Source organism: Sinocyclocheilus rhinocerous, unplaced genomic scaffold (assembly GCF_001515625.1).
Source record: "Sinocyclocheilus rhinocerous isolate Xijiao unplaced genomic scaffold, SAMN03320098_v1.1 scaffold708, whole genome shotgun sequence".
NCBI lineage: Eukaryota > Metazoa > Chordata > Actinopteri > Cypriniformes > Cyprinidae > Sinocyclocheilus > Sinocyclocheilus rhinocerous.
In genome coordinates, this window is record NW_015635523.1 from 305509 (window position 1) to 331350 (window position 25842).

General features: G+C 37.0%; 1 protein-coding gene across 1 annotated transcript in view; it reads right to left on the bottom strand.

The window, feature by feature from the left end:
• The window catches only part of lhfpl6 (LHFPL tetraspan subfamily member 6), a 28577-nt gene extending 3820 nt beyond the window's left edge, over window positions 1-24757 (bottom strand). Inside the window, exons 1-2 of the mRNA XM_016561355.1 lie at window positions 24424-24757; window positions 23081-23584 (exon numbers count right to left, since the gene is read on the bottom strand). Of these exons, the coding sequence (XP_016416841.1) occupies window positions 23081-23465 (385 nt within the window). The 5' untranslated portion in view covers window positions 23466-23584; window positions 24424-24757. The remainder of the gene's footprint in view (window positions 1-23080; window positions 23585-24423) is intronic.
• Between the last annotated feature and the right edge of the window lie 1085 nt (window positions 24758-25842).

Here is a 25842-nt window from a genome sequence, read left to right on the forward strand (position 1 = left end):
TACAACTGCAGTCATGCACACCATGGAATTTTAAAGCACTAACAAACACTAAATTTTAGCTAACATGATGATTTACATGCTAGTCGGTCTCATACCTGCAAATGTTCAAGTTGGTTGAGTAGCCTTTGTTAAAGCAAGAGTCTTCATGGCATGCATAGCTTACGCTGTACAACTATGTTATTTCCATTATCCTCTTTGAAAACAAAATAACTGTGAAATTTCCAGACATGAAAACTTTTTTCCCAGCAGGAAGCATCGTAATTAATTCATCCCGCGTTTGAGAATAATTGTAGACGGGTGTTATTTGTCCACGCACCAGCAGGCGGCTCAAGTGAGTCAACGGTGTCAACAGAACCAGGGACTAGAGCCCTGCATTTCCAGCCCGACTTTTTTACGCCCCTAGGGCCGGGCTTCGGGACAATTTTCACGTCATAGTTCAGACACGGGCCTGTTTTAGGCTTCTCCTTATTTTTATATTTTAGACATCCATCAATTAGTGATAAAAAAAATTGCCACGCTGGTGGAAACTACACGAGACCGTGCTAGTGTCCCGCAGTCAGCGCAGCTGAAAAGATCTGCGTTCAAATGCACGCAATAGGCTTAAGTTTGCCGCAAAGCACCGGCAAAAGTAATTACCATAAATGCTGTTCAAGACGAGACAGCAGAAAGCGCACCATGCTTGTTTTCTTTATTTTATAAATCACAACGTTTTGTTGATATTGTGAGTGCACACAAATAAAAGTAGCCCCTTTACAGTTACGATTGATGTATTACTCTTACCTTTATGAGCAATAATTACAGCATATTTTAAGTTGTTTCCAATGCAAGTGATCGCGCCGGCGCCTCCTGTAAAGTGCGCTTTAGCTCTCTGCACAAACGATTAGTGGCCGCTTGGTCATTACATAAAAAACAAAAACTTGTAACGAACAAAAAATGCTCCAATCATTTTTCTAAGTTAACTTTTAACAAAAAAAAAAAAAATATATATATAATCACTTTGCCATTATATACAAAACTGAACTATTTTAATAGCTGAAAAGTAGTATAAGCTGTTTTGGGAGAAGGGGAAAAAAAGACGGGCTCGGGCTGGTAATTCTGATAAGCATCTGAATACTTTGTTTTTTGATGTAACTGTAACAGATTACAGTTACTAGATTTTTGTATCCTGATTACGTAACGCCGTTACATGTATTCCGTTACTCCCCAACCCTGTATATATATTATTATACTGTTGTTACTGTATTTTAAATTAAATAAGTGCAGCCTTGGTGAGCATAAGAGACTTACAGTGTAAATGAAACATACTGTATTTAGCAGCTAGTGTAACCATGCTGTGTGCATACCTATGCGTGTCATGTAATGTTTGGCTCTCTTTGTGTCTGGTTACAAATGATGGGTGTGTGATCTTCTCAAGTTGTCTGTGCCGACTAGTTGTTGTCTGAGATAATGAGAGGACAGAGGACTGAACACAAAGAACACTCCCACACAAGCTAAAGCCCAGTAACAATTTATTTTTGGAATGATTAGCTTTCATTTGTACTTCGACTTTGATGTCACAGACATTCTTTGATATAAAAGAAGCCTAGATTCTGGCATTAGTAACCCAGTTCTGTAGGACTTGCTCTTTGTCAGAACTTTCAAAACTCGTCTTTGTCTTTAAAATTCTTCAAATGCCTCCTGTTTCCTCCATCCATTCAAGCAGGCCTGAAAATCCATTACACTGAGTCAGAAACTTACAAAAATGACATTCTGCTTCGGAGTTCAAAACGGCAAAGGAATACAGAGAGGGAAGGGAAATAAGCTTTTAGTGCTTCTACTTTTGTTTCTCAGAGGCAATAAGAGAAGTTATGAGTAATCGATAAGTTGATATTGGGCTAGTTATTATGTGTATGTGAGAGTGTGAAAAGAATGCAGACTTATGCAGAAATTAACTTCTGCAGATTGCAGCCATACTCATTTCACCCTGGCGTGTGGTCGAGCACGTATGGTGAGGTTTGTAAAGTTGCGAGTACAGCAGTTCTCCTTGACCAAGACAAAAATGGACCATTGCAGTACTGTGAAACGAGGTGGGCCTTTCGTCACTGAAAAGGTGAGGAAAAACTGACAGTGATAAAGTGCTGCACACTCACACTCTTTTAAAAATGTATCTCTGTGGCTTGCAATGTGCTTCTGGTAGAATGCAGCACTGTGTTTTCAAAGTCATAATACCACCAGCATCGGGAAAGTTCTTAAACTGTATGTAGCGTATAGTGTATAGTCAGCGTATACTAATTAAATTGCATGCTAGTCAAAGTGTGTGCACTATAATAAAAGACATGCTCTAGAAAACTAGTTTTCACTTCATCAACCAAACAGTATGCACTAAAAACTAGTATGGACTAGGTATAATTCACTTCAAAAATGTACTACACAACTAGAATGAACTAGACACTATGCATAACAAACCAAGTATGCACTAAATGTACCATAGACTAGATAGATTGCACAACAAAACTAGTGTGCAATAGGTAGCATTCACTACAAACAAAGTACTACACAACTAGCCTGAAAGACACTATGCATTACAAAACAAGTATGCACTAAATGTAGCATATAGTAGGTAGAGTACACAAAACTAGTATATACTAAGCTCATTAGAGAAGATGTACTACACAATTACACGGAAAGACACTAGGGCATTACAAAACAAGTATGCACTAAATGTAGTGTATACGAGGCCGAGTGCACAACATAACAAAAAATGTACTACACAACTAGACTAAACTAGACACTACATTACAAACCAAGCATGCACTAAATGTAGTATATATTAGGTAGAGTGCACAAAACTAATAAGCACTAGGTAGCACTCGCTACAGAAAATGCACTACAGAACTAGCCTGAAAGACACTATGCAGTAAAAAAAAAACTAAATTATTACATGAACTAAATGTAGCATATACTAGGCCAAGCAAACCAATATGCAGTAGGTAGAATTCACTACAAAAATGTACTACACAACTAGACTGAACTAGATTGAATTACAAACCAAGTATGCACTAAATGTAGCATATACTAGGCAGAGTGCTCAACAAAACTAGTATGCACTAGATAGCATTCACAACAGAAAATGTACTATGCAGCTATACTGAAAAACACTATGCATAACAACACGTATGCACTAAATGTAGCATATACTAGGCCGAGTGCGCAACAAAATTAGCATGCACTAGGTAGCATTAACTACAAAAAAATGAACTACACACACAATTAGACTAAACTAGACACTGCATTACAAACCATGTACGCACTTAATATTATTATTATTATTATTATTATTACACAACTAGCCTGAAATACTCACTAGATTACAAACCAAATATATTCGAATAATCGTCGAATTTAAAATAAAAATCCACATTCGAATGCAAAAACGTTGCATTCGAATTTTAGGTGTGCGTTAAGGAGGCAGCCTTATCAGCGGCGCACGAGATTTGTTGACGATGTAAGTGTCGTTGCATTATAATGTTTTTGTTAGCCTATCCAGTTATCCACTAGATGCGGCGCTGCTGCGTTGTTCATTAAAAATATAGCAGAAAAAGAGAACATCAATGCAGAGATAATCTTGTTTACATCAAAACCGAAACCAAGCCGTTCACACAGAACGCATATTTCACGCATTTTCTAGACGGACATCTATTACTGTTGCACTCGCGTCTCGCACAAAAAAGCCGCATGTTTAGAAAGCTATGTAAAATTAATGCAAGTTTAACTTTGAAAAAAACATATATCGTTTTTTTCCCCATCCCACTGCATCTCATGTTTTTAAATGAAAAATATGTGTGTAATACTCTACACACACCTTGGCAATATAATCGCCATTGGCTAACCAAGTATGCACTAATGTAGCATATACTAGGTAGACTGCACATCAAAACTAGTATGCACTAGGTAGCATTCACAACAAAAATGTACTACAGAATAAGACATTATGCATTATAACACAAGTATGCATTAAACGGCAAATACTTGGTACAGTGCACAATAAAACTAGTATGCACTGGGTAGCATTCAAGGCTGAACTATAAACTATGTATTACAAAACAAGTATGCACTAAAATGTTGCATATACTAGGTAGAGGGTACAACAAAACTAGTATGCACTAGGTAGCACTCACTACAGAGAAACTACAGAAAACGTACTACACAACTAGACACTACATTAAACAAAGTATGCACTAATGTAGTATATACTACGTAGAGTGCACAACGAAACTAATATTCACTAGAAGGCCTACACTACAAAATAAATATGCATGAAAAAAAAAAAATGCACTAGGTGGCCTACACTACAAAATAAATATGCATGAGAAAAAAACTAATATGCACTGTGCATGAAATTGCATGCACTATAAAAACTGACTGTTAGGAGTTGTGCATGTGAGTAATGTATATTACCGGATCTGAAATAAATGGTGGTCATGTGGACACACAGATTGAGCTGCACTAGAGCTCAGAATGTAAGGAACCCAAAAGGAATTTTGCTTTGACTTGGAAAAATGAATCTAAGGAACAAAGTGAAGAAAACAGCGGAAAGTTTGACTCATTAGATAATGATCTCATAAAATGCGTTTACTCCATATGAGTTTCAGTAACAGGACGAAAAGGGCATTGTGTGCAGCTGCTACATATTTGTGTGCAGCATCAATTTGAAACAGAAAAGTATGTGTGAGAGAGAGGCATAGGAGGAGCTACTTCTAAACATTTAGTCTCTAAAGGATTCTCATGTTGCTCACACATAGAGATCAAGCTCTAACCCGAAACCCATAATCCTGTTTTAAACCCTCATCTAAACACAATTCTCTCCCTGCATGAAGAATGGCAGGGTTTGAATTTTCAATCAGGCCACAAAAACAGTGATCAACTTCAATCTTCTCACAAATACTTGCGATTCCAGAACCTTGCAATGGAATGAGAAGGTTTATGTCAAGTGGATTAGCATTAGTTCATGTTTATCATGCAAATGGATCCATTTTTGTATTTGAAGAAAATACTTCAAAGATTTGAATTTAGTAAACGATGAAGAACTGGTACATTTATTAGAAATAATAAAAAAATAATAATGTTATTTTTTTTATCATACATTTTCTAATTTGTAATAAAATCCTAAACTTTTACATTTCTAAATATTTCACCATGGGTGCATTTTTATTTAAAAGATTTTAATTTAATAACTGATGAATAATTTGTAAAAGTTTTAGAAAACAATAAATAAATAAATAAATAATAATAATAATAATAGGAATAATAATAATAATAATAATAATACGCATAATATTAATAATAACAATAATAATTAATATTATTTTTAATGAATTTCTAAACTTCTGCATTTCTTAATATCTCACCATGGATCCAATTTTAAGACTTTATTTAGTAACTGATAAAGAATTTAAAAATGTATTTAAAAAAAAAAGTAAGCATAAAATATACACAGATAATTGACAGTAAAAACTAATCTAAAAATAATTTGAAGGCTTATTAAAAAGGACGAGGGACTGCAACCCCAGAAAACAATGGAATAGGTTGTTTTCTAGAGGTGATACACAGAACTGTAGTTATTGTGTAACGCAGCAGATGGTCCACCGTCAACACAATACTGAGCTCACACAGCCTGACAACACCGCAGGAAATGAGAGCGCCAAGACACAGTCGTCAGTGGAGACAGGACAGCTGAGATGACTGTCTTATCACAAAGAGCAACACCTCTGATTACTACTTACGCAAGCTCTCTTCAGTGAGTGCACAGATAACGCCTTCATACAGTATCTGAAGTGTTTTTCACCAAAAAAAAAACAAAAAAACAGAAACCACACTGTGGAGGAAGGGACAGCAGTGCAGTTGCAGCCTTCAAGAGCTTGCATAATCTGAAAGGAATGAATTAAACTTCACATTTCACTTACAATCCAAAAGATCTGCTGTCGGGAACACATGGGGACCAGTCACGTATGGATTCAGTAAACACTCCAGCACACAACGATAAGACGTATCTCTTAGCCTAACAGCCGACAACAGTCTCAAAACATTCCACTTTCGGCTCCACTGCAACCAGTCATCTCATTCTCTCTGTCTATCCAAAGTCTTAACTGAGAAGAGAGGATACCACATCAAAGAAATATGGAAATTAGGGTCTGCAGATTTGTAGTTGCATGCCATTTTCTATCGCCACATTAATTTTCCATGACCCTTTCTGAGATTGGGCCACAGACGTCTACAGAACCTGGAGAAAACAGGGAAAATCCCATTTTAAAATCCATTTCATGATTATAAGAACCTTTAAAGTATAATAATAATACTTAATATTATTATTAAAATATTGTTATATAAATACACACTTATATTATATACTATATATATATATATATATATATATATATATTATTTTTTTCAACTCTGTGGCCGTTAATCAGTTCAACCCTTTTGTGCAAAATTTTTTTTAATTCTATTTCAAAAGTCCATTTCATGGCTTGAAGATCCATCAAAAAATAAATAAATAAATGATACACAACATCAACAAAATTCAAAATATATATAAATAAATGAATAATAATAATATATTATTATACAAAAATATTATACATAATATTATTACAATTACATACACTTACATTTCATTAAATAAATGATAAATTATACCAACAACAACAAAATTTAAAAATATATATACATAAATAAACACATTCATAATAAGAAGAAGAAGAATTAATGTTGCCTGCAAAACAACCAGATGTGTAATTCCACATGCATGTGTAATTCACCATGACCCTTTGGGTTTACTCATATTTACTCATAAGAAAACAGCTGTTGTGTTGACACAATGTTGTGCTTTACAAAGCCAATATTTCTCAAACAAAAATACTGATTTTGTCCAATTATGCCACATGCTGGCCATGATTCAAAACTTGGGATCTTGAAAGTTGGACTTCTGAAGTTTGTGTGAAGTTTCTTCAGAAGCATACAGTCTTCAAATGTTTGATAATACCGCCATCATCGATCATGTTCTGCACTTCCATACAGTTTGGCACCAGGTAGGCGAACAATGTCAGACATCTAGCATCTCCCTTTGATGTGGGCATAAATCTGCCCCTCTTCATTAAAAAGCCCTGGCAGACTGCGATGGCTTCTGATTGAGAACAAAACCCAGCTGCTTCTCATTCTATCGCTGAAAGCAGTCATTGCTCAGAATTGGGGTGTGCTGTCCTGACATAACCATCATTTTCATGGAAGGGAGGCATTCATACGGTGCTGGTGGGTCTTACAGGCTTTGGGATTTTTTATCATACAGCTCTTTCATGACCTAGATGTCTGGCTCCATGCCTGCACTGCTGATCTCTCCTGCCCACCCACTTACATTCCCTCTATGCTCCTCAGAAAAATACCCATCTCCAAGGTTGGGGAGGCTGAAGAATTGTGTTACGCTGGCTTAAAGATGAGCCTCTCAGCCTGATCATTTGTTAAGTGCTCAGATACTCTGGACTATATACTGGAATAGTCAACCCACTTCCGTACTGATAAATATCTCTGCTGAATTGGTGATACAGCAATATATATTTACTAGCTAATGCAAGCATCACATTTATCATTGCTCATACTTTGGGTTTAGGGCCTGAACCAGTATTATTTTAGTATTATTATTTATATACCATTATAGTATTTATTACAATTTTGAATTTGCTCTTAGTTTTATATTTTCAGTTTAAGGTTTAAACAATTTTGTTATGTGATTTTGCAAAATATTACCATTTAATTGTTTTAATACCATTAATTGGTGATAAACTCCAATCTTGTTAATATTATAATGGATATTTAGTCTGTTTATCAAAGTTATTTCAGAAGACTTTAATGATTGCTTAAGTTTTCAAACTAAGCAGCTGCAAAAACAGCATGACGATTAGCAATGCTACCGTTGCCTCTCTCAGGAGGGAGTGTCAGGTCAAAGATGAAAGGCCTTGACCAATGGTTCAATGTGAGGTCTGCGAGTTTAGACAACGTCCACGTATGTTCTCATAAGCAAGCACTTCTGAGGGATGATGAGGCTCCAGACTGGGTGCCTTATCAATCAGCGGAGCCTACTGAGGAACACAAAACAAGATATTTTGAAGAACATCTCAACTGTTTTTGCCTATAATGAAAGTCAGTGGAGTACAACGATCATTGCATGGACAAAAAACATTAAGACATTATTTAAAAAATATCTTCTTTCATGTTGCACAGAAGAAAGTCAGTCATACAGGTTTTGAAGTGAGTAAATTATGACAATATTAATTTCTGCATGGCACGCTATCCCTTTACTGACCAAATAAAAAGGACTGCAATCACATTGTTTAAATTTATTTTGCCAGCAAAAATATAATTTGGTGCCCCATAACAACTCTTCGTGATTAAAGAAACGGACAACCCTGAAACAGAGACGGTTCTTGGCTTCAATGTCACCCATCTAGACACTTATGAAAATGGTGCCCTGAAGGCTTCGTATGACCAACATTGGTCTCCATGTTCATGCATTCCCCCTGTCATTAACATCAGTGTGTGACATCTTGGTTGGAAGATCTGATCACAGATGGCTCCATTATGGCAGCATATGGTAGAACAGCGTACCCACACAGACCATCAAAGCCAACTTGAACCTGAAATTAAGGCCCCTTGAGAACGATGCAACATTTCTATTCCACGCCATCTTCCTGTTAAATATTTCATAATCAGTTTTTGTTTAATGTTTGGCCAGTTCATTTAAATTGCTCCTTCCGCAGATTATTTGCTTTAAACTGAAACTTGTCATCATCCACTTAACCTCAATTCCCTTCAGGTTCATGTGACTTTAAACCAATTGATCTCTTTAAACCCCAAAGGAAATGAATTTTGTTATTCTTAAATAAATATACTAGTTTCTGAAAGTATGCATTTTGATTATTTGACTAAGTATTTTCTGAAGGACTTTCCCAGACCACCTACAAGCTCTTGAATGGGATTTAGGATTGAGGATTAAATAGGGAAAACTAAGGCATTGTTGTCCTAACCCATACCCTGACTGGGTGTTTTGAGACAAAAAAAAGTCTTTCAAAAACAGGTTATGAGCCGAAGTACTTCTAGAGCCTTTCTTTCAACACCCTAATGATTTCACTAGTTTCAACATAACGTTCCAGCAGATGTTGAGTTTTGCTTTTCTTTTTAACCCTAGAGAGAAGGAGAGGTTTATTGAGTTTGGTTGAAGTCAACAATGGAAACATCTGGATGCAGTTACAACACCGTACATTCCCACATAGAGGAGACGACGTCATTCAGGAATCATCAGGAGAGAACTGAGAAAAAGAACCGATGGGAGGAACCTTCCCAAAAGACCCACAACTTCTATCCATACCAGATGCTAAAATGACACTCGAGAGGTTCTGGGAAAAAGAACAGTGTTCCATTGTTCTAGAAGCAGCTCTAGAAGTGTGTCATCAAATATCAAGTGACTGAGAGAGTATGTGAGACGTATTTCAAGTAAGAGCTGTTAATAACTTCATTCACTGCCCATAAAGCTTGTATGTTTAAGGTGTAGTTCACCCCAAAATAAATTCTGGCATGATTTACTCACCTTTATGTCGCTACAAACATGTGTTGTTCGTTTGTGAAACATAAAAGATATTTTTGAGATACCCCTTGGATTTTTACAGAATGGGGAAAAAAAAAAAAGAGTTGAAAAAATGAGTTGATGAGTTAATAAACTCATTTTAACACTAACAGGCACCAATTACCAAACAGAAAAAAATAAATAAATAACTGGACTGTTTCCAAACAGGTTTCATCTGCTGGTATGCCAAACATATAGCTCCGCCTCAAACTCATGCCATTGGTTGAGCTAATGTTGCTGTTGTTGGGCAGGTTGTGCTGCTCAAACAAAGAAATGTTTTGAATTTGCCACATAGTTGACACTTTTTGGTGGGAAATCCACCTACAAATTGCTTACTTATAGCTATCTCAGCATATCAAGATGGAATTTTAAAGAGATAATTCACCCAAAAATGATCATTCTCTCATTAATTACTCATCCTCGTGTCATTCCAAACCTGTAAGACCTTCATTCATCTTCAGAACACAAATTAAGATATTTTTAGCTCTCAGATTTCATCAAAAATAGCTTAATAGGTGTTCCGAAGATGAACAAAGGTCTTAAGGGTTTGGAATAACATGACTGAGGGTGAGTAATTAATGACAGAATCTTTATTTTTTGGTGAACTATCCCTTTAACATTTTTTTAGACAACTTCAACAGAATTCAACATTTAATTCAAATCAAATTCAGTATACTTTAAATGTTTCCTGCGTTTTACTTTGTTAAAATAGAATTTTAATAGCTCACATGTAAGGTTTCTGCCATGTATAAGAAGTCTGTACAATTTTAATATTTTTCTCCCTTTCAAGATGTGATTTAAAATAGAAAATGCACTTTGATCATGGAAGAGCAGTGGAGCGGGAATCTGAAGGGTAAAAAACAGACGGAACGAATGACAAAGAAATTATGGAAAACATGTAAAGGTGTGAAAAATCACTCCCAGCACCATTCCAATGAAAACTGTCAGTGTGAAGTGAGGTCCCGCATTAGAAAAGTGAGGAGTAATTTACACTTCATCAGAATCGGTTACCTTCTAAAAAGAGAGAAAAAGAGAATTCAAGGTCACTGCCTAAGAGACATGCATCACAAGTAGAGTCATCATCAGCTCGGACGTGAGAAAGACAATCCCAGTTAAGCTCATAGGAAATGGATTGCAGTGTGATGGATATCAAGATACCCCAATACAATTTCGCTTTCTCTTTCTCCTGTGTAATATTCAAGGTTTGATACTCCGCCATAATAATAATAATAAAAGAAGAAGAAGAAGAAAATGCACATAGCAATAAAGGCTGAATTGGGTGCCTTTTGGCCTCCAGCTTATAAAATAGTGATATTTTTTGCAGAAAACGATAACACGCATAGCTACAGTAAAATAAACAGACCCAGAGGTTTCCATCAGAAACATTAAAGATGATGAGAACATGGACTTCAAAAATACACCAAAGGTTGATGAGACAAACAGAGTGAAAGAGGAAAAGAAAATGAATATTTAAGGGAAATAGACAATATTAAAAATGATATATTTGGGGTTAGGGGAGTTCAGCAAGGAGTGTCACAAGTTATTCTGAAGGATAATGATCTTCATAATAAATTATTAACTAGATTTTTATCTGAAGCCACTATTCTAAGGTGCTCTGGTTGGTTTTCAGCACTTTGCAGGGTGTTCTTATTAACCAATTATTATAAAATAAAGTAAATTTATGAATAAAATAATTTAAAATATATATACATACTTTTTAAGCAGCAATATTTAAAGTATCATTCTTTAGCACAAATAAGGGATTAGTTAGCACCATTAAAGTTGCAAAATGCACACGCTCATACTCACAGAAAACCTTGGTTGCAAATCATGGAAGGACTGCCAACTAGGAAATTAAATCTCTAGTTTATAGTCCACTGCTCATGTGAAGAATTGGTGTGTGTGTGTGTGTGTGCGAGTGTGCAAGAAAAATCGTCCATCACAGGTCGTCCTACGCTGCCATACTATGCTGTCACATTATGCTGTGACAGCTGTACCAGGAGTTCAAAGAACAGACTATGACTTCTTGTCGTCCCCCGAGACTATGCTGCCTTCCCTGCTCAAGAACACACAAAATAAATCAAACAAACAAAATCGCTTTTTACTCTGTCTCTAAGCATTTTTATCAGCAAAAAGAAGAATGCATGCCCTCTTACAGGTCACAGTGGCACTGGGGTCAAGAGTGATTATCTTCCTATTGATCTGCGTCCCGTCATGATCAATACTGTGTCCTTTTATTCAGCTTGCGAAGGTGACCGCGACTCTCTTTTTTCCTAGTGAGCTACAACGTGCTGTAAAGTTGCAGTAAAATAGGCTCTCAAGCAACTGGCAAAGAGGGAAAGTTAAATACTGCTTGTGATGCAAGTTGTTCATTTAGTGCATGCATTTAGACACTTGACAAATAGACCAACAAGTACATTTGAGCCCCATTTTGAATGGATAAAATGATAGTTCAAAAATCTGGTGGCAGTAGGATTTTTTTTTTTGTAATAATTTTATATTTTTATTCAGCAAGGATATGCTAAATTGATTAAGAGTCACAATAAAGACATTCACATTGTTACAAAATATTTCCATTTCAAATAAATGCAGTTCTGCTGAACTTTCATCAAAGAATCCTAAAAAAGTATTACAGTTTTCACAAACATTGCAGCATGACTGTTTTCAACATTGATAATAACAAGAAATGTTTCTTTAGAATCAAATCAGCATATAAGAATGATTTCTGAAAGATCATGTGACATTGAAGAATAGCAGCAATTGTTGAAAAATTAAGCTTTGACATCAAAGGAATAAATTACATTTTATAATAAATTATAATAGAAAACAGTTATTTTTAATTGTAAAAATATTTTACAATATTACTATGACTGTCCAGTTTCCATAAAAATGTATCTAAATGTGTTACTGTGTGTTACAATTTCAGTGGGTTGAGTCATAAACCCAAAGCCAGTGTGGACATAAGTCAATCATAAGGTACAAAAAAAGAACATCTAAGAATGTCACGTTAAACCGCTAGCCCTTGTTTCACACTGAAGAACATTGTTTTTCTGATTATTCTCCACCCCTCTGACTCCTCTCTGTCTCCTACTTCTTGCCTAAAGAAATCAATGTAAGTATTGCATTACCAAAGCAGCCTGTCTTTCGCAGTGATTCAAATCCAATATCAATTCCTGAGGTTGAAGGAAAACTTAAGTGAGATGTTTTTTGCATTTACTTTCTAACAATATAATTTAAGCACACTTACAAAATGGAAAATCAATAGCTTTTAAATCATGCACAGGAGGTCTATCGAACCTGCAACAACATGAAGCCTTCAGTCATAAAGCTTGCCAAAAAAGAAGAATGCAAGGGACTGTATCAGTGTGTTAGAAGAACACAATTATTTTGGATATTAATTTGTCTAAAATGGCTAATATCTGATCTAATATATGGCTAATAATTTATCAATAGGGCATCTTGCAATTGGGTCATCCTTAGATTTTACCCCAGTTAAGGGAGTAAAATCACTGTAACGCATGACAAATCTATCCATTTGTCCATAGTAAAGAAAATAAGTGCTTCAGGCGTACAATGTTTGTAAACTACTAAAGGAGGAAGTTCTAGCACATAAAGAAGCTTGTCTTCTCCTCATCTGACTTTCTCCACCAAGCACTTTTCAATCTATATATAACTGCACTGGGCAAATTACATCTCAATTACCAGAGCGCTATCTGTGAAGTGGCCTGCCAGGGATGAAGGGTTACTGCTGCCAGGGCTCGTCATGTCATTGTTGACTTCTGGGTTGCCAAGTCAACTGGTCAGAACATAGACAGAATGTTCCAAAACTCACATACTTACAATCTGGAACTCTTCATAGCAATTACGTCCATTTCTAAAAATTCTGACATCCTGTTGTGTCTATATGTGGGTGGGTAGGTGGATGTTTATGTGCAGTCCAATCAAGGCTCATTGCCAGGAAGTGCAGTCCTGTCTTATCAAAACCCAACAGTGTGAAAACAGAGAAAGACCTGCACAGACTCGGACCTGCTGTTACAGATGGAATTTTCCATGGATGACTGGCTTTTTTTGGCAGCTTTTGTGATGAATTGGCTGCTGTTTGTTAAAGTCTACACGAAAAGATGCCAGCAAAGCGTGGACACAAAAGGGACCTGTAAAATAAAATGGTAAAGTAAATTTGAAGAAAAACCTAGAGTGCTAATTTAGAGTGTCCTTGCCCCACTGACAAAACAAAGCTTACCTAACTAGATTTTTGTTTGAACACAGAGGCATGTGTCCCTCTCAAAACCATCTTCAGACTTGCTCTTCTCAAAATCCTTTGACCAAAAGACAGACAGAGCCTGACTAAAATTCCATGACAGTGACGTGTGAGAAAGCAATAAAGGGTGAATGGTCTCCAGATGACCCTTTCGCTCCAATTAACCCCCGATAGGGATCGTCTTTAGGTTAAACCTCTGAACTAGGCCAACAAGGAACATTAATGGGATATTCACACAAAAATGAAAATTCTGTCATTAATTACTCTCCCTCAGGTCGTTCCAAACCCATAACCATCGTTCATCTTCCTTCAGAACACAAATTAAGATATTTTTTTATGAAATACGAGAGCTGACCCTGCATAGACAGCAGCAGTGGTTCAACCTTAATTTTATGAAGGTACGAGAATTTGCACACAAAAAGTATTCTTGTAGCTTCATAACATTACGGTTGAACCACTGATGTCCTTGCTACCTTTCTGGGCCTTGAACGTGGTGGTTGCATTGCTGTCTATGCAGGGACAGAAAGTTCTTGGATTTCATTAAAAACATCTTAATTTGTGTTCCAAAGATGAACAAAGGTCTTACGTGTTTGGAATGACAGAGTGAGTAATTAATGACAGAATTTTCAGTTTTGGGTGAATTATCCATTTAAGAGTAAAATAACAAGGCACTACAAAACTACTATTTCTCTAACTGGTTTGAACTATTAAAGCTCTGCTAAACATCTCCTTTGGTGTTCCATAGAAAAAAGTTATGGGTTTGGAAACATATATGATGGTGAGTTAATGAAGACAGAATTTTAATTTTTGGGTGAAATATCCCTTTAATAAAGCAGTTGGGGTGAGCAGCTGCCTAGACCGAAGTGTCCGCACTGAGTTCCATCATAAACCTTGGCATTCAATCCCTAGACGTGATTGACAGTCCTGAGCTCAGCTCAAGCGGCCGGCCAGCCGCTGCTATCAGCCTCGTGCACATGATGTAAAGCCGCACTGTCACCACACGCCGTTACAGACCGCCACAGACTTACACGGACCATAATTCTTATTTCAATCAGCCAGAGAGTGAGGAACTAATGAAATGGTGAGAGAAAAGGACAGAGAAAAAAAAAGGCCACTGGTGTGTCCTAAACTAAGCTCATGAATTAATTTACCGTCATAACAGCCAACAACAGCTGGGAATGTTTTTATGAACATAAATGCATTATTATTCCAAAAGCCTGTTCCTTTTTAAATCACACTGCGGAAAACTTCACAATGTCAGTGTGTGACGCAGCGAATGAATTAGGAATGCTGTTTAGAAGAACACAATATGTTTGCTATTTAAAATTATATTAGCCAAGTTTGTAACACACTACCGTTCAAAAATCTGGGGTTGGTAAGATTTTTAAATATGTTTTAATATTGTGAAATATTATTACATTTTAGTATTATTAATTATGTTATGAATATATAGTCTTTACTGTCACATTTGATCTATTTAATTATTAATTTCTTAAAAAAAAGAAATCCTACATTTTGTTCTTTGGCAAAATCTGGCAAGATTTGGCAACTTCCTCAAGATTAACATGCCTCTAAGGTAGGAGATCAAGTCTTATTTTTTTGTTTTGTTCATCACACAAAGCGTATGGCTTGGGGGACTTGCAATATATAGTGAATAAGTGATAAGAAAAACTTTTAGGATATATTTATTATATGTTTTGGTGCTTCTGTGTCCTTTTTGTCCAGAGCAGCACATTCTTCAATCTCTGTTCTTGTTCTATGTTCTATAGAAGAAAGTAAGTCATGAAGGTGAGTAAGCAAACAGAATTTTCATTACGTTGGCTTTGACAGCAAATGCAGCAGGCTAAAAAAGAAACAGGCTGCTGCAGCAAAAAAAATACATATTCAAACTCAAGAAAGCAGTAAACAGACTGAAAAAAATCCTCAAAGCTGTAATGGTGCCTCAGAGATACCACCTTCTGGTTGCAAGAGACTTGAAGAGATGAAAACTCTTCTCTACTGAGCTTCCTTCAAATGTGCCTGTGCCATCTGTGTGAATCCAAACCTTTCTTCTCTTCTGCTTTATCCTCAAAAAAATCTCCCTCTGCCACACGGTTGGGTCGGTCTCTGAGCTAGGAGAGAAAACCATTTATTTCCTATTTTACTGTAGCCAAAGAATGTCTCTGCTGCCACAGTCGTGGACTTTAGAGGACCATCTGGAAGCCTGGAACATTCCAGCATGATTGCCCCGAGGAGAATGCAGACCTGCATTCCAATCTGAGGGAGGGAGCCGGGCCGGAGAGGGACCACGCAGCGCTGGAATTGGACTGAGCCAAGTTTGCCATGGAACTTCTCAAAGTTCTGGAACACAGAGGCTCCTTTGTTCACTTATCCATGGAAAGTTGGCTTTGTTCAAGCGTGTGTGTGCGTATTCGCAAAAAGTTAATAACGTCTAGCTCATGACCTTCTGGATAAGAAAAACTGTTGCGATAAGAAATTAAAGCGATACTTCACCCAAAACCAAAAATTCTGTCATCATATAGTTACCCTTATGTCATTCTAAACCAGTACAACCTGTATTCTTTCATCTGTGGAACATGAAGTGTCTCAGTGTTGTCAATGGGGTCTAACAAAAACATGAATGTAAGATTGCGGTAGGAATGATATTGTAAAGATTTAAAATTTCAGCCACATCAACTCTTTCCAGTTTATTTTTGATGAATTTGTTTATCCATTTTACAAAACTGAACCATCTGTTCATGAATCAGACTGATCTGAGCTAACTCGCTGATCCAGTCAAAGTGGTTAACAGCTCACTGGAGGGAATGATTATGAGTGAATAATGACTTAGATTTCAGTCTATATTTGTATGAAGTGGTGTGTACTACTACTTATCCCACTTTACACCATTTTGAAGCATGAAATCCTCAGTTCCCATTGAATGAAATGAACTGGAAAATAAAAATCCTTCAAAATGTCTTCTTTTGTGTTCTGTGGAAGACAGAAAGTCATACGGGTTTGAACCAACATGAAGAAGAGTCAACATTGGGTCAGCTATCCCTTTAACAACAGTAAAAGGCCAATGTCTCCATTTGCTGATAGTTTTGCTGGATGATGACAGAGAAAGGAGTGCTAGATACTGTTCAAGAGATGCATAAGCAGACTGAGGACATGGTATACAGGGCAAATATGAAAAAGTATCCGGACGCTCTTTCATGCGCTGCACACACCCACACGCTCACATATGCTATTCTGAGCATCTGAGGATTTGAACATCCCCGCTCTCTTGTGAATCACTGCCTTTCTCAATTATGTGAGCTGGTTTCAAGATATGTGCCTCAAAGCTAAAATATCATACTGGATTTGAAGACTGATTTTTTTTAGCCAGTTAAGTTTCAATGAATAATTCATGAATGAAAGATCTCCTTCCAGCACGTGTTCGCCTGACTCCGGTTTATCAGGCCACACACACCCACAACGACACTGGGAACACAAACCTCTTTATATTCGACACACCATAGCAAACTCATTCTGAATCTCATCATCCCAACCAAAGACTAGAGCACAGTCTCATTTGTGACACTGTCCATATTTTATGAAATTTTGCATCATATTTAGGGATGGCAAAATTACTGAATATTGATACTATTCATAATTTGTGTTCAAATTTAACATTTTTAGTTTTTGAAGTAGATTGAACACAACCGACATTTTAGTGTCACAAAAATATTCCTTTTATCCCGACCCAAAAATCCTTTGCATTCAATTTTTTCCTTCACCTACAATAAGTGAGCAAATCGCCTATCGTTCCAGACTAGTGCTAAGCAAAGGCAAAGATTTTGTCGAGCTGAAAATAAAGTCATGCAGCACGCCGCTTTTCTTACAAGAATGTAAACACATGCAAACACCAGTCGTAGCCGTGACCTACATATCCTTACGGCTGTTGTGTACAGTTTTGTCAAAGGGGCCGATATTGCAGCCTGTTGGAAAGGTTTCGGAGTCATTTCCTTAAGGAGTCACGGAGGAATCATTTCTTGTAAAACGTGAGAGTTTCTTTATAAAAGTAGAGATTGGTCAGCTGATGGTGCCCTGCTGCTCTCACGTTGTTTTCTCTGAAATCTAAAAGTCTGCTTTGAGGATACCATCTCTCCTAAATATGCCTTAAATTATGTGTGTGGGTCAAATAACAAGAGAATAGAGAATGGCAAGTCTCCTAAATGGCTCCTAAAGCGAGAACTGTTATTGCACATCTTGTTTAATGACCCATTTTTATTTCCCAAAGTGTAAAATATCCCTATGGCTGCACTATGTATTAAAAATCTGCACTCTGTGATGAGAAAACACATACCAGTATTGAGACATTTCATGTCATGAAACTGCACCTTGATATCAATTTGTTCATTACTTTAAAACACATTTAGCTTAATGTTTAATTTAATGCATTTAAAAAAAAACTGTTGTGGGAGTTTCTGTCTTTCATTCTTTCATTATGCCATTTTCTTGGTTGAAAGGTAATAATCATAACATCTCCTCTTTCATAACATAGGTTGTGGACAATTTTAACATGCATGGATGCACACTAGTACATCATTCAAGCATATTCTGGAATTTAATTTACTATAACATATTATAATTTTGGATGCACTTGTATAAACAAAATCTGTCAAAAAGTAATTTCAATTCAAAGTAAAACAAAATTGTAAAATATATTTTTCACATTAAAAATTAATGATTTACATTTTTTTGGATCATTGAGATTATTTTCATGACAATTATGTACATTTCCCCTCAATTCTCATTACTGCAATATAAAAATACTAACCCTCAGTTTATAATAATGTGTAATTTATATTTTAATTTAAAATCAATCTAAATTGTAGAGTTTCACATTATTGTAGTTTTTCTTTTTCTACCTGTAGTTTATGATTATTTGTAAAATAATATTGTGCTTTTTTATCACAATTATAGAATTACAGAAATACAGAGACATCGTTTAAATGAATAAATGATACAATCCTTTGATAAATTTGTTACATAAACTAAGAGATAGATCATTTAAATTACATACCAAATACATTACAGCAAAGAAAATTTGGGGTTACATATGCTTCATAGTCATGAAAATAACATCGCAATGCAAAATAAATTGTAATGGCTTTATTGCCTTTATGTAAAATAAAATTTCATTTTGGTTTTGTGCTGTAATATAGCTGGCCCTGTGAGATTTCTAATCTTGCATATCATTTAGGAAGGATAAAATGTGGATTGAAATTCCATCATAATGGGCTACACCCAATGGTGTCGAATTTACAAGACATTATCTGATAGACACTGTCATTGATTTCTGTGAAGGACAGGAACAGATTTTCTTCACCTCTGGCCTATTCAGTTCACTGTGTGTCACTCTCATACTCTTTTTCTCCTATTTTCCAGCAACATTCCAAGCATTCCAAGGAGTCAACAGAATTTTTCAGACAGACAGGCGGACAGTAAAAAAAAAACTGCGAGTGAGACATAGTGAGAGATGTGCACCAGTACTGGAGCCAGTAAGTCTCTTCCTGCTGCTGCAGCTGTCTCCATCAGCTGGATCCTGCCTGTCTTTCTCATTCACACCATCCTACGCCCTCTCATCTCTCCATCCGACTCTTTCCAAGCGCCCAGGGGTCGGCACGGGTCAGCTAAAACCAGCGTATACACCCTCAGCTAGGTCTGTTCCCACACGACCACAAATACACGTTGCTCAAGCGCACACACGGTTCCGTTCACCACACAAATGTACACAAATCAGCAGTTCTCAACACCCGTCCGTTTCTGCAATTAGAAACTTTCCAGCGTGACTAATTCAATATTGTCAATTTAGATTTAAACGAGAGTGATTTACACAGCATGCAAACGTGACGTATTTGACATCCGAGCTAACAGAGGGAAAGCAGGAGGTAAACTTTCACAGCTCAACAATTTTGCACGTTGTGCAGTCCACTATAACCAGACACAAAGTCAAGGACAACTTTGGAAAAGTTAATCATTATTGTGACACATAGGTGGCCTAAGGACTTAAAGAAACAAGTAAAGTGCCAAATTCTTGCAGTTTCTGAATTCAAACTTTGACAGACAACATACATATTTGTTCCAAGCTGCATTGACCCTCTGTTGGTATTCGTCTAAAGTTTACAGCTCAAGAAGTGAAGGCTTACAGTAAGACAGCTGCTGCTGGATAGATTACTGAACCGTCACGTCTCAAAGCTTACTCAAGCACTCGCATACACACAGTTGTTGCCACCTTACTTATTTGTGTTTTCCTCAGGGTAAGGTTGTATAAGATTTCCCCACTGTAAGTATGACAACGTGATCTCTGGAATGAAGGGCCTACAAAAACACAGAACAATTGTGATATTCTGAGCACTGACTGAACATGAACTGGCCTTATTTCTGTCACTTGAACAACTGAAGACAAGGAATTCACAAGTGAGTATATACATATAGATGTGAATACAAAAAACTTTTGGGATCTGTCAGATTTATTTAATGTTTTTGAAATGTCTTATGCTCACCATAATGATGACAACATCTCGTAATGATGAGATACTCTCAAAGCTTACTCAAGCACTCGCATACACACAGTTGTTGCCACCTTACTTATTTGTGTTTTCCTCAGGGTAAGGTTGTATAAGATTTCCCCACTGTAATTATGACAACGTGATCTCTGGAATGAAGGGCCTACAAAAACACAGAACAATTGTGATATTCTGAGCACTGACTCAACATGAACTGGCCTTATTTCTGTCACTTGAACAACTGAAGACAAGGAATTCACAAGTGAGTATATACATATAGATGTGAATACAAAAAACTTTTGGGATCTGTCAGATTTGTTTAATGTTTTTGAAATGTCTTATGCTCACCAAGACTGAAATTATTTGACAAAAAATACAATACAAAACAATAACACTGTGAAATATTATTACAATTTAAAAGAACAGTTTTCTAGTTTAATACAACTTAAAATGTAATTTGGTTTTGTGATGGCAAACTTGAATTTTCAGTGTCATTACTCAAGTCTTCAATGTCACATGATTCTTCAGAAATCATTAATTTAATATAATCTAATATTCTGATTTGGTGCTCAAGAAACATTTCTTTTTATAATAAATGTTGAAAATAGTTGTGCTGCTTAATATTTGTGTGGAAACTATGATACTTGTTTTCAGGTTTCTTTGATGAATAGAACGTTTTTAGCATTTATTTGAAACAGAAATCTTTTGTAACATTATAAATATCTTTGCTGTCATTTTTTACACTAATGGTGTAAAAGTGTAGTATTTCATCTCTTTTTATCATAGAAATCCTTTCCACAGAATAACTAGATTCTTGCCTGCAACCACTGCAGAAAATGCAAAAAAAAAGACTCTAGTGGGCATAGTTATGGTTCAATGAATGCATTCTTTTTCATCTTCTACTGCGAAATTCATACAGGGCAGCAAATACTCAAAAGTAAAGAGAAAAAGGAGTAAGATAAGAAAGAGTATCAGAGAACAGACTTTTGATAGGGGCATAAGGCAATACATAAGGGACGGAAAGCTTGGGAGAAATCCAAACAGTTGATTTTTGCATTCGCAAACTGTAACAAACTCATCAGGCAATGTCATTACAGCAAAGTGAGAAATATCTCCCAGGAGCTGAGGTTGTTCTGAAAGGATGTCCTCAGTATTTCTCTAATGTGTTAAGAAGACATTAAAGAGTAATTGAGAAAACACCCAGATCCCAGTGAGTCATATCGGCAGATCTCTCAAGCGAAAAAGACTCATTTCAAGGTCTTGGGTTCTCATTGGCCGGGATTCTGACAGTAGCCAGACGGATCCCATAAATCCTACGGTAAATTCACTGTATGAAACACATGACTGAGCCAACTGTCTTTCAGGAGAGCGTGCGTGACGTATGCAAACATGCAACGGGTGCTGTGAAGCAAGACGTGGGTGTGAGAGGAAATCCAATAGGATGCAGGAACCATAACGTTCATTCAGAACGCACAGACAACAACATACTTCCCAAGTCTGACCTACTAACAAGTAATATTCCCACCTGAAAAGGGCAAACTGAAGAAGTGATACACCAATGTGGCATCTGGCATCCATCCCAGAATACTCACCCTCATGTCAAGGTCAATGGGCTCCAATGTTTTGTTGAAATAATGTCAGAGCGACATGAGAGTGAGTAAATGATGATAAGTTTCATTTTGGAGTGAACTATCCTTTGAATTAAATTAGTTTTAGTTTATAATTTTACCAAATTTTCCATAATACGCCCACTTCCCATCCAAAATCAGTACATGAAATCATAGATGTTCTGTGTTAACAACTGTAGCTCAATCATCGGTTGAAAAACCAATCCCATCTGACCAGTACTAAGGACATGAAAGGAAACTCTTGTTTGCTTTTCACTATTTGTTTAGTTACCAAGCAAACTCGAACTGATTTTCACCAGGGTGTAAGTTTGGTGTGTTTGCCCAAATCAACAGGCTCCTATCCTCACAGGATGACATGAATCGTAGCAACAGAATGTCAAAACAAGCACACCAGGTTTCACTAAGAGGATGCGGTTGTCATCATGTGTTCCCGCTTAGGAGCTGCTAAGTACTTGCGTCTGGGAAAGACGCAAACGAAAGTGTGTTTGAGAAGTTGTAGTGTTTCATTTGACTATGCATTTACAAGCACATTCATCTATCCTTCTGACAACCCACCTGTTCATCCAACCAATAAATGCACCGAAAATTAGTAGCTGACCAATGCCAATACCAACTAACTACTGTAGAAAGTGGTGTGGCCAATATAAAGCCTATATTAGGTTATTCCTATAAAAAATTTAATACAATTATTTATATTATATACTATACAAGCCAATATTAGATTATTTTATAACAATGTATTTATTTTATTTTAATTAATTTTATTATAGGATGATAATGCTCAAAACTCAAAATTTTTATCAGCAGAGTTATCAGCATGGCCAGTATCAATATATCACTACTTAAAACTATAACAGTTGCCCATTCAATCATTCATCTAGCTGGCACACTCTTCATCTCTCAGTCCATCTATCCACTCATTCTGCCATCTATACATCCATTCATCCAACCATTTCACCATTTACCCATCCACTAAATCTCCAGTCAAGCTCCTTGTAATTGAACTCACCTCCCACAAACTGTATCCCTCCTGCCACTCTTCCGATGGTCCGAGAGATTAGATCCGTAACACAGCATCCCATGATTGCCGTGAGAGCCACCAGGAGAAGCAGTCCGCAGCCTGTCCCCGTCACCACCGTGCAGATCCTCCACTCCAGACTCGGGATGCCCTGAAAGGAGGCATAGCGCCCACACTGCTCCAACATAACCGTCCCACCACGGGCCTCATCCCTTACGGGATAGGAACAGCGGCGGAACGTTCCAAACGACACCGGCTTACCCATCTGCGACCCAAGCAGCCAGTATGGCATGAAGAAGCCTATGCAAGATGTGGCTGCACAAAGGAAGGACAACAGGGCCCATACCACACCTGCACATGTAAGACTAGATGCCATCACGCTCAGCTCAAACTTTCATATAGATGCAAAAGGGACTGATTTCAGGTTGAGCGCGCATGCAGAGCTCCTAAGCCCACCGGCCTAGATCTTCCCAGCATCTTCCTGCTCGGTTACACCTGAGGAAATAGTAAAAAGTGTGGGAGCGTTAGTAAAACCGTGGGACATCTGTTTCCAGCCATAAATCTGAAGTGACAAGCTCTTCAAATTGCATAAACTGAAAGGTCTTCACTTTCTCATGTAATTTTCCATTTGAAGGAACAAAGGTGAACATTGAGAGAGCGAGAGAGAGAAAGAGAGAGAAAACTTGTGTATAGGGCAATAATTACAAAATGTCCCAAGTTAATGATGAATAATTTGACAAAAAATGGACTGTCAATTTTTAGTATACATACTAAAAAAAGCAAAAATATAAACTACTGTTTACATAAAATGCATAGTACATGTCACCTGTTTGTCACTTAGCTTTGAGGATATTATACATAGTTCCAACATATTTTGATCAACAACAGATTTTCCATGACTTTTCCAGGTTACTACTGATTTCAAAAATTATATTATAAAGATTTCTATATTTGGCTAGTTTTCTATATTATCATTTTATAAAGATTTCTATATCTGGCTTGTTTTCAATATCATATACCAATCCTTGAAATGAACAGAGTTAAACTACTGCATGCATTATGCATTTACATGCTGCGTGACAAGACCTCAAAAAACGGAGGTAAATGAAGACAAATTGGTAATGCACATCTTACACTTTTTCCCACATGGATTTATAAACATTTTTATCTAATATCTTGATGTTGGTCAAATGGAAAAGTTAACGGACACATTGTCAGTCATCTATACATAATCATATGGAATGTAAACAAAAGGAAACATGTATGGCGCACTGTCATGTGGCAAGTCCAAAAGTGAGTCAGAAACTGATTGAAGCATGCGATAGAGATCTTACATATCTGTGTCGTTCACTGTGTCCGATTCCACTTGGTTTTCAAAAACTAGAGAACATATATGACGAGAAAACGCAGCGTATACGGTCTGTTCGCTTCTATCCGTTCCTGGGTTGCGCGTCTCTGAAGTCTTTAACTCCGCCGTCTAGAGTCCACTTACGTGCTGTAAGTGTCTGTCTCTGCCCGGAACTAAACCGAGCGTGTTAAAACCGAGTGGGAAAGAGCAAGCAGAGGCACCAATCTCCAGATCCTCCGCCCAGGGGCTGGTCTGACAATATGCTGCGTTTCCCAAGACGACGCAAGACTCCGCCTGGCTGCCGCGAGCTCTCTCAAAGTCCCTCATCAAAGTCAAAGTAATTTCGCAGTGCACAAAACTGAACGATTCTCTCACAAACCTTGTTTAGTCCATAAAACACTTAATGTCAAAAGCTGTGTTACGATAATGAATTTTAGCTCATTTTGGCGTGTTGTATTATATTTTTGTGTTTCCGTGACGTGGAAAGATATGAAGAGATAGCGCGGTTTTTCTCTTAACCGAAATCTATGAAACGTGTAACTAATGTAAACCACAGTAATGCGCTCATTTGAAGTTAACATTGCCGTGTTGAATGGGTTTTTGCGTGTGTAACGTAAACTTTTGCAATTGTCCCGTGAAGTAAAAAGACATTAAACGTGACTAACAACCAGCTACGGTGAAATGTCGCTCTTTTCAAACGGGTCGAATTTCAAACGGCATTTTTAGTCTCGTGAAGCCACTTCGCTTCGGAAGAGGAGTTCGTCGTTCCGAACAAAAATGAACAACTGAATCGTTTCACAAGGCCGTTCAAAGCGTCTCAGTCAGTTCCCTAGGTAGTGAATCAGTAGATCGTGCACACGAGTTCCTGCACTGGGGAAGACCGTGGCTTAGTAAACACTGGGACAATTGATTAATCAATTTGTAAAACGTCACCATTGGTATTTATCAACAACAGGCAGGACCGTTATATTTTGATATTATTTTTATGCTATTTAAGGTAGCCCTATAATATGAAATGTACATGTTCTAATACAAATCCAGTCAGCATCAATGCTCCCTGTTGTGCAATGGATTGTGGAATGGAGTGGCCAAAGGTTTCATTGGTGCTTTGTCATCATTGCAAGATTTCAGATGCAACCCAGTCAGTTCTTCCAAGGCACCAAACACTGGCACATGACCAGACCACTCCACTGGAACTACATACTGTGTGTACTTTCAAGACTAGGAGTTTATTGTTTTCATTCCAGGTAATATGTCTAAATGTTTAGAGTTTTTACTAATGTGCTTTATTGTTCTCAGTGGCATCTACGCTAATATTAATCTGTTTCTTTCTTATTCCGAGGTCACCATAGCCACCCAGATCCAGTATGTATCCAGACCAGATGGTGGATCAGCACTTAGAGAT